Source organism: Cryptomeria japonica, chromosome 1 (assembly GCF_030272615.1).
Source record: "Cryptomeria japonica chromosome 1, Sugi_1.0, whole genome shotgun sequence".
Classification (NCBI taxonomy): Eukaryota; Viridiplantae; Streptophyta; class Pinopsida; order Cupressales; family Cupressaceae; genus Cryptomeria; species Cryptomeria japonica.
In genome coordinates, this window is record NC_081405.1 from 249,806,631 (window position 1) to 249,816,951 (window position 10,321).

Genomic DNA, 10,321 nt, shown 5'->3' on the forward strand with positions numbered 1-10,321 from the left:
GATTTTGATGGAGGTGTAATATTGTGATAGGTGGATAGAGGTTGAGAATAAGGATTTGAAACATTATGGTATGTTGGTAAAGGAGATGGTTGGGAAACAAATGGAAGACTAAAGAAAGGAGGTGTGTGGGATTGTTAATTAATAGGATTAATATTTTGTGTAGAGGTAGTTCTGATAGAAGATGTATATGTGGACACATTAGACAAATATGTAGGCATAGGAATGGAAGGCTCAACTTGTTTTATATTATTAAAGGATACAAGAGTTTCAATAAATTTTTTTATTGGAATAAAATTGGTATCAACAATATGAGGAATGCCACCCAACACTTCCACGCCATTTTCATAATTTTGAACCATTATCTTCAACCCTTCAATCAAGGGGATTTCCTCAGTATTTAGGTGTTCTTCACCCATCCATTGTTGAAGTTTATGTAACTCATGGTGAAACTTTCTAATTGGTCAATAGTAATCCTATTTAATGAGCCATCCTCATCACAAGAAGTCAAAGGGGAATTGTTTTCCATAATGTTAGGAATGTCTTGTGTGGGGTTTGAGGATTCACCCAAGTTCCCATTGAATAGGTTATTCAACGAAGACTCACACCCCTTAGTATTTAAACTTTGGGAAGCCAAAAATCTATAACTTCTTCTCATTGGGGTGTTGAATGTAGGTGAAAGGGTAAACAAATTCATTTTCAAAGAATGAAAATTTAAGTAGATAGACTTGAAATGTAGGCTAAATAGGTGATTAAACAATGAGATTTCCTTATAAAATGGTTGATTAACGAATATGATGATTCTAAATAAATGATAAATATGATAATTAAATGCTTCTAAATTTGAAAATAACATGTAATAATAATCAAATTTGATCATACATATAAAAAACTATGCAACCCACAAGACATTTTTATCAAAATAAACTAGGGTTTTATGATTTGACCTATTGAATTAATGTAAATTAAGTGCATAAATGACATTTTCCAAAAATGGGTCTTAATATAAATTGATTAAATGCATACAAATATTATTTGAAATAAAATAAAACAAAGTTAATGCAAGCGTAATATTAAGTTCATCAAAATGTGAAGTTTGGAAATAGGGTTTCACAAGCTAGGCTAGGAATAAACTTATTTCCACAAAATACAATAAAGCGGAGATAAAAATCAAGATATCTAGCCTCAATTATATTAGAAAAAGGGTTGAATGAAAATTGGATTCTACTTTCCCTTTTGATTAGTTGAGGATGCAATTGAAATGATGTAATTCGAAAGGTAGATCTTTGGGTAAATGATTAGAATTTGACATAAACTAATATAAACAACAAGATAAATGTACAGTATGTAGACAAAAAACTAGATTAGGAAGAGGGAATAGAGAGAAACATGTGCCTAAAAATTTGGCTCAAAATTGTAGCACTGGGATGCAAAAATTGACTTGGTCCCAATCTATTAGATGTAGACAAACATGGAACTTTTAGAATCAGAATGTCACTTAGAATTTGTTTCCCAAAGCTCTCCATAAATTTGTAAGACTAGGATGCAAACATCAACCTGGTCCTCTGATTTTCGCTCTTGCAAAACTTAGATCTAATCATTGTCAAATTATTTATAAAAATATTTGTCTGTAGCTCCCAAATTTGTTGCCTAGGTCAAACCCTAGTTTTGGAGTTAACCCTTGAAATGAACTTAAATAAAACTTGGAATGGACTAAATTGGAAAATCTTGCATTTTGAGGGCAATGCTAAATCTAAATTGAAATGCTTAAATTAGAATTTGATGCCTTGATGAATCTTGCATTGAAGTCTCCATGCATAAGTTGATAATGCCACGTCAAATATCTTCATAATGTATTGATCATAGATTCCATGATGAATGCTTGAAATGTGAACTTGACCTCTCCTTCACTTCCTTGATGATGCTTGATTGCTTTCTCACTTGAGTTGAGAAAAATGCAATTGAATTCAAACTTTAGAGATTGATAGAGCTTGATAGAGGATATAAAATGAGGGGTTAGGTTTCTTTTTATACCTAACTACACCAAATGAGTTTAAATTTTGGAGCACGCCAGCACAAATAATGTTTTCCTACCGCAAAAATGTGACCATTGAAGGGTCCAAATTTGGGCCCCGTTTGGGAGGACCATGGTGCCTAGGGTGTCTTGGTCCTAGCAATAAGGGCTCAAAATTGAATGGTGTCCAGAAAGGTCACAAAAGATGCAGATTTTAGATGGGTGTGAGTAGAATCAAAGCGAAGTCAAAACATAAAAGGCTAAAATGAAGAAGTGAGGCATAGGTGAGGATGAAATTGTAAGGTATACAATTTATGAAACTACAATTATATTCCAATGTAAGAAATCATTATGTAGACTTTTAGCTTAAATGGATAACTAGTTTTTAACATGAACCTTAGAAGGTCTAGTTAAATATTTTTTAGTCACATTGAAGATTAATTTTACATTTCACAAGCATTTTTTGATATTGGGACCTTGAGCATTAACATTGTAATGAAATAAGACACTAGTGATGTCTCTCTTAGTCTTTCATATTTTTCAAATGCCACCCTTCATCATAATTTAAATAATTTATACATAATCATGGTCTAACATCAACATTGCAGGTTGACTTATATTGTCATTTGTCTCTTGTCCTTATATTTATTTTTAGAATTTATTTACTACACCTAGATGTCCTATGTGCTTCTCATTTGGTTGACTAGTTTGGGCTAGTAACAATAAATTTTTGTTCAATTCCATGTTGTCAAGATTGATTTAAAGAGTGGAAACCCCATCTTATAATATGTCTTATTACCAAATTATTGTATTAGTGATGAATATTTTAGAGGAATAATATGGAATACCAATGTGTTGGAATGAACTCAAAGAAGAAGGAGAAAGGATATCTTTTTATGTATTGGTCTTGTCCAGCCAAGGTACTTTACATCCTTTTGTCACTTCAATTGTTGTGATGATTGACTATCTCTAGAGCCCTTACTAGTTCAAATTATATTTTGACTCATGTCATGGTAGAAAACATAGAAAACCCAAGAATGCGGATAGTATATAGGTGTGTATATCTATCATCGTGTATTGTTATTATTCTCGAATAGGCTAAGAAGGAAAACAATATAGAGTCATCTAGAACAATTATAAACATAAATTTGCATGTAAAACCTTACTCGTAGAAACATCCATGTGTTGGACAACAAGTTGATCCACTAATTCTTCCTTTAGGCTATGGGTAGCTACATAGTTTGTGAACCTAAAATAGGCCATCGTAAGGGTGTGGTTCCATTATTTGTCAATTCATGATTTTTATCAACAATAAATTTCTCATCTTTATCTTTTATAACTCAAATTCTTTCCATTAAATTTTTTTCTATTTTTGTGCTTACTGCCATTCTAATTAACTCATAGACCCTTACATTCATACCTCCCACTTAAGAAAAGGTTTATCATAGGAAATAGAAATGCTAACCCTTCAAACAAAATCCAAACTAATCTCTAATATCATATGTTTGGAAAAATAAGCTTGATAAACTTGTATAGTAGAAGTTATAGAAGTACAATCTGAAACAAAAAAATAAAGCAAATGAAACTAAAATAAATATGTGTGCAATATTTTCACCTGGAAAAACTTTTTTGAAAAAAAAAATTCAATACAATAAAAAATTTAAGTATTGTAAAGATTCAACTATTGTCAATACAATAATGAATCTTTTGTATAGACAAAAAAAAAAATTGATACATTGAAACCAGAATGAATCCATAAAATCATGTGAAAAATAAATAATAGAAAATATACAACACCCGTTCTACAATTATATGATCTATTCATTGAAATGATATCCCCTCATAAAATATTTCATTTTTAATCTGTATAGAGATGACTTACAGAAAATTAAATCTCATAATTGAAAGAAAATTATATAAAGAATTATAGAATGCAAGATAAAGAAGAGCTGCTGTCAAAAACTCAAGATAACTCAAATAACTGCGATGCATACCAGTTAAATTGCGTTACCATCTTGTAACATATCTGATACACAATCAAAATCTCAACATAGAAACATAGGCTTACCGATAGATGACGTACCATTATTCTTCATTCTCTGTTTATACTATTGAATGGATGTTGGCATTGTTAGAGACGTCACCTCTTAGACCAAATCGAATATGCCGATTACCCCAAGAAAAAATAAAATAAAATAAAATAATTGTCCAACAAAAACTAAAAAATTTCAATTTGTTGGCTTCTAGGCTATTTTAATCTGGGAAATCTTAGGGTATTTTAATCTAGGGAATCTTAGGCAATCGCTTAAATGGCACGCACAAGTTAAGTGGTTCTTACAAGTAATGTAGCCTCCATAATTGGAGGCCTAGGAGATTCGACGTTTTACCATGCAAATGGAAAAGAGACAAATATAACCTGCAGCCTTTAAATATTGGCCTTCTACCTTTCATTTCTTGAAGTTCAAGAGGTACAGCATGGAAACAAATGTAGTTAAGGCAAGGGGGTGTCACTTTGTGATGGTGCATGGAGCATGTTTTGGGGCTTGGTGTTGGTATATAGTTTCAGATCTTCTTCTGAAAGCGGGCCACACTGTATCTTCCATTGACATGGCAAGCGCAGGCATCGATCCTAGAGATGCCGATCACATTTCGTCTTTACAAGAGTACAATCAGCCTCTCACAGATTTCTTTACAGCTCTTCCTTCTACGGAGAAGGTATGCATTTCGTCAAGAGTTTAATCTATATTTTGATTTTTTTAAGGTGGTTTGTTTTCATATTAATAGATGGGTTGTATGAGGAAGAGCTTAATCTAATTGATCTCTTTGGATGGTTTCATTTTAAATCATATTAATAGGTGAATTCTATGGGAAAAGCCAATCTAAAATGAACCATCTAAAGAAATCAAAACTTAGAACGTGCTATATAAACATGATTGTATGTTTTATCAAAACTTAGAACGTGCTGTATAAACATGATTGTATGTATTGTTTAAACCTGTATCTATTATTCAGATCATCAATACCAAGGATGCCGACTAATTTTAAGCTGTATGTCTGTTCAGGTTATATTGGTTGGGCACAGTGCTGGTGGCTTAAATTTGAGTTTTACCATGGAGCGTTTCCCACATAAAATTGCAGCAGCTGTATTTGTTACTGCCTTCATGCCCCTTAGCGGAACAACTCTCTCTGATATTATCGCTGAGGTTTAATGAATTCTTTCTCTTTCAACTAATTCATGCACTACCAACAGTCTTCAGTTACTATACCATTTCTCTGAAAGCATATAATTTGACAGATCTTATCCTTTATTGGAGACTTTGGAGACTCCACATTTTACTATGCAAACGGGAAAGGGAATCCGGCAACATCATTCAAGTTGGGCACCCAGTTTACGCGACAATCTTTATTACAGAACAGTCCTCCTTGGGTAAATCACTTGAGAAGAGAAACTCTTCGGTAGTGTATTGGGTAATTTTGGAATTTCAATTGATTGATTGATTAACATGGCTCTGAATGCAGGATCTGACGTTGTGGGAATCGCTGGTGAAAAAATTTCCTCTATGGTATGAACCTCTTTTGTATACAGCTAAAAACTATGGAAGTGTTAGGAGAATATACGTTGTGTCAAAGGAGGATAAGCTTCTTGTGGAGGCGTTCCAGAGAAAAACGATTGTAGAGAATCCTCCACAAATGGTGTACGAAATTGAAGGATCTGATCACGCCGTATTCTTCTCCAAGCCTCTTCAACTGACTGAGGTGCTCATAAAAATTGCTAATATGTGTGTGTGAAAGTGAAGCATCATATTCTAATGTGATGTTGATGGAATTCAGTAAAGTTTGTACTATCTAGCATTCTAGGAATGTATTTTGTCACGAACACGTAATGGTTCTTGTGGAGTCCCTAGTCTAAAATAATTAATAAGAAGTTGTAATGGTTCTTCATAGTGCGGAGGTGAAATTTCCATATCCATGTCATCTTCATTTTATATTGCTATATTATAAAATGTCAAAAAGTTTTACAGCTAAATCAACTTGAAAACATAAATCTATTATAATTATTTATATTATTCCTTTTCTAAAACATTAAAAGAAAAATGATGATAGTGAGAGAGAATTTAAGCCTAAATTTGTCAGAATACTAGTATTTGATTCATAAAGTATATAATACAGTTGAACAACCACTAGTAGTAAGACTACTTGACAAATAATTGCCTATCCAAAATGATGTAATCTTAAAATGGACTTAACATTCAAATATTTGAATATAATTTAATTGTTATATAATATTTGGCATACAAATTAGATGTTAAATTTCATAAATAGAGGACCAACATTTAAGATAACCATTGTTTCATCTAATTCTTATAATTGAATTATAGATACATATAATTTAGTGTTAATGGTTCTTTTGACACAAATCACTCAAGTAAAATCAACAACACTCTTCTTCACCTAAAAAAAACTGATCAACTTTGAAATCCTTTTGTGCTAATTATTTAAATGTTGGAGTAGCTAGGTGGTCTATGTGATTTGTTTGACATGGATCCTATGCTGATATAATGCCAAGTTAGTAATTCTTACATTCAAAGTTAATTATATCAAATTAATAGACAAATCTTTAAAGATCTTTGAATGAAATACTTGAAATCTAATTAAAATCTACTAAATTTTTAAAATAAAATATCAAATAACATTAATTTTTAATGGATTAAATAGTAAAACTCAATAGGTAATTATTCTCTTAGATTTAGCTTTGATTATAAAGGGTCTAATGAAATTCAAATGACATAACATTCAATACTTAAGTCAGTCACAAATATCATACACATTCTGAAGGAATTTTAAAGTAATTTATGTGAGCTAGATGAATAAAACCACCATATTACATGCATAGTTTTCATAGTTTAACCCTACTTTTCAACACACAAATAATATTGCATCAAGTTATTTTATTTAAAGAGCATAAATATTGTATGCTCAGACTGTGGTACCTGCAAAAGAGACATAAACAACACAAATACACCAATGAGACATTGCATTAGAGATTAAAATCAATCAAACATATTGGTTAATCAAAAACTCTCAAAATCGTCTCATTATCCTCTATCTCCAAGGATATTCAAGATTCAAGGTGGCCCTCACTTGGAAGAGAACTTGATCTTTAAGATGACAACCTAAAGGAAGAGATTTAAATGATATGATCTAGGATCAAAATGAATGCAACTAAGATCCTAGCTAGATGATCAAATGATATGAAGAGATGAAATGCAAGATGGAATGGAAGATATGAAACTAAGATTGATTCCAAATTGAAAGCTTATGGTGTGCAAATTAGACTAACATGGATATTGCTATGAAATTGATATACAATGTTATTAACTAAGCTAGCATGACAATGGGGTTAGCATGATATTATCAACATAATGAAAGATAAAATAACATGCAACTAAGATTATTTAAGTCCTTGAAGATGAAAACTTGAGCTCCTTGATAGCCTGCAAAATGACTATAAGTTTGATGCACAAGATGATGGATTAATTGATTGAAGAAATGAGCTCTATTTATAGAGAAAATAGAGAAATGGATGGTCAAGATTGAGCAATCTCAACAAGGGCTAGGGTTGAAAGTTATCAGTCCATGAGGGGGATTCAATCCAATACCAAGTTGACAAATGTCACCTTGAGATGACTTGAGAAGATGCTAAGAAAGCATTAGGGGTAACCTCAAGAGATGACATCATTGGATAATGTCATTATCCAAGGGAACATGTTATTTTCCAAGAGGTAAAATCTTGGGCAAAATTGAGGGATGGCCAAAGGGACAACCATCATGAGCAGGGATGATGTCTGGGTAAGTGCAAAAAGATGATTGTCAAAAAGGGGGTATAAGTGCACACTTTTTTTCTGAAATCAGGTGAACCTGAACTTAGACGCAAAATTTGAAAGTCATCCACTCAAGATATGAAGATAATCAAAGAACAAATATTGTAGTACTCTGAATCAAGTTTCCAAAGTACTAGATTTTTTCAAAATTGGATAAGATTAAGGGGTTCAAATCTTTTGCACACGAAAAAGTGACCCTGTTTTTTTGAAAAACCTAACATAGTGTCTAATGTGTGCATCAAAAAAGTCAAAGTTAGATTTAGTATTTTGAGAAATCCTTTGGCAGAAAGATAATTAAGAGTGAGCACTAGAAGATGTTTATTTTTGTGTAATTTTTTGTTGAGTATTTTGTTTTTTATGATTTTCCCAATCGAGCACATCCTGAAAAATGGGGTAATTGTTCATGCACGAAGCATAAGTTGCACTAAAAAAATAAAAAAATACAATTTTTTTTTTGTAAATTGTAAAGAATCAAGTGCACTACAATAATATATAAAGTTTTTAAAATTTGGACACGTATATCAAAAGTTATTCAAAAAATGGTGCACCTATGTCTATGAAAACTATGGAGACACTAGTAAAAGAAATTCATTAATAATATGTTATTGTTGTTCAAATTGAAAACAAATTATATGGTTAGAAAGCTCAGAAGATAGGTGAAAATATGTTGGCAATTTTAGAAATACCCACTTTATGAAGTGTAAACCTGATGATGACAAAGTTGGTAAACCAAGTTGATAAAATAAAACACGTCAAAAATGAGAGAAATGGAGAGAAATCAAACTTCCAATCCATAGCTTTGTCATCCAGGCCTATTTCCAAGCCTAAATAGTCAAAGGCGTGTACGGGGTATTTATGGTTTAAAAAGCACGTACAGGGCATGTATAGTGTAAGCAGCGCATATGCACTATTGTATAATACGATATTCTATGTATAATATGTTTATATACATATAATATATGTAATATATAATATGTGTATAATATGACATTGTATATATAATATGTTTATATACATATAATATATTAAACATATATATACACATGTAAGTGTATCATCTCTCCCTCAAATGCATACAAGGTCTCTCTCTCTCTCTCTCCCTTCCTCCATACCCCATCCCTCTTTCTCTTCTTCTCTCCCTCCATACCCCACTGCAACTATGTTTGCACTTCTATAGAAGTAAGTGAATTTATTTCTTATCTGCAACTTCCTCTTTGATTTTTATCATGTATCCTCTCCTAAAAAAATTGACTGATGGATTTTTGTGTGTATATTGAATAAGAGGAATAGGGTTTAAAATTGAACCATAGGTGTATTACTGTGACAAACAAGGAAACTTGTAGAAATATTCTTCTCGAATGTGTTTTTAATGAGTAGAGCAGATGTGGAAAATAGTGTCAACAAAGCAACATGATGAGTCAGAGTACCTACAATATGTTTTTTAAAAGAAAACAATAGGTAGGAAGAGAAAGAGGGAGAGTAACACAGATGATGTCCTATAGAATGATAGTGGTGGGTATGCGAGAGTTCCCATGTTGTTACACAATCCCTGTCACCTAAAGAAATTAAAGTTTGTTTTATGCATGGCAGTGGTAGTATTTGATGATCATCACTTGTCAAACAACTTGGAACAGTGCATACCCATGAAAGAAATCAAGTGTGTAATTCCTATAGTCACAATAGATCTTAGTCTTATAACCTTGCAAATTTAAAAGCATCATATGTTTTAGAACTTAGGTAGTACTCTTAGGATTAGGTCAAGCTCTTACACTTGCTTTTTAGTGAAGCCTCATTGTTTGTTCGCTTGGAGTCTCATTGTGTGATGTTCTATTCATAACTTTAAATTTAATATATCATTTTATTAGTCCACCATATGACCCCTTAGGTGTCATTAGATGCCATATTATTTCCTAAGAGGCCATACGGTATCCTGTGACCCCTTAAGACCCTTCCTCTTTCCCTCCCCCCAACTCTCCCCCTCTCCCTCTCTCTCTCTCCCTCCCCCTCCCTCTACCTCTCTCCCTCTCTCTCCCTCTCTCTCTCTCTCTCTCTCTCCATCTCCCTTCCTCTATACCCCTTCTTCTCTCCCACCCCCCCTCTTCTATCTCCCTCTCCCTCCCTCTACCTCTCTCCCTCTCTCTACCTTCCCTCCCTGTTTCTCTCTCTCCCTCTCTCTACCTGTAATATCTTTTCCAGAAGAAAACAACAGGTAGGAAGAGAAAGAGGGAGAGTAACACAAATGATGTCCTGTAGAATGATAGTGGTGGATATGTGAGAGTTCCCATGTTGTTACACAACACTTGTCACCTAAAGAAATTAGAGGTGTCATTAGAGGTTGTATTATTTCCTAAGAGGTCATATGGTATCCCGTGACCCCTTAAGACCCCTCCTCTTTCCCTCCCCCTACTCTCCCCCCTCTCCCTCTCTC

General features: G+C 32.9%; 1 protein-coding gene across 1 annotated transcript; it reads left to right on the forward strand.

Annotated features, from left to right (window-relative positions):
* Window positions 1-4,497: 4,497 nt before the first annotated feature.
* Window positions 4,498-5,789, forward strand: LOC131856048 (methyl jasmonate esterase 1-like; the record flags this gene model as incomplete). The annotated part of the gene is given in 4 exon segments (XM_059207226.1): window positions 4,498-4,726; window positions 5,074-5,214; window positions 5,307-5,438; window positions 5,531-5,789. Coding segments are annotated over 4 exon segments (730 nt in total), but the record flags the coding sequence as incomplete, so codon positions are not given.
* Window positions 5,790-10,321: the final 4,532 nt, after the last annotated feature.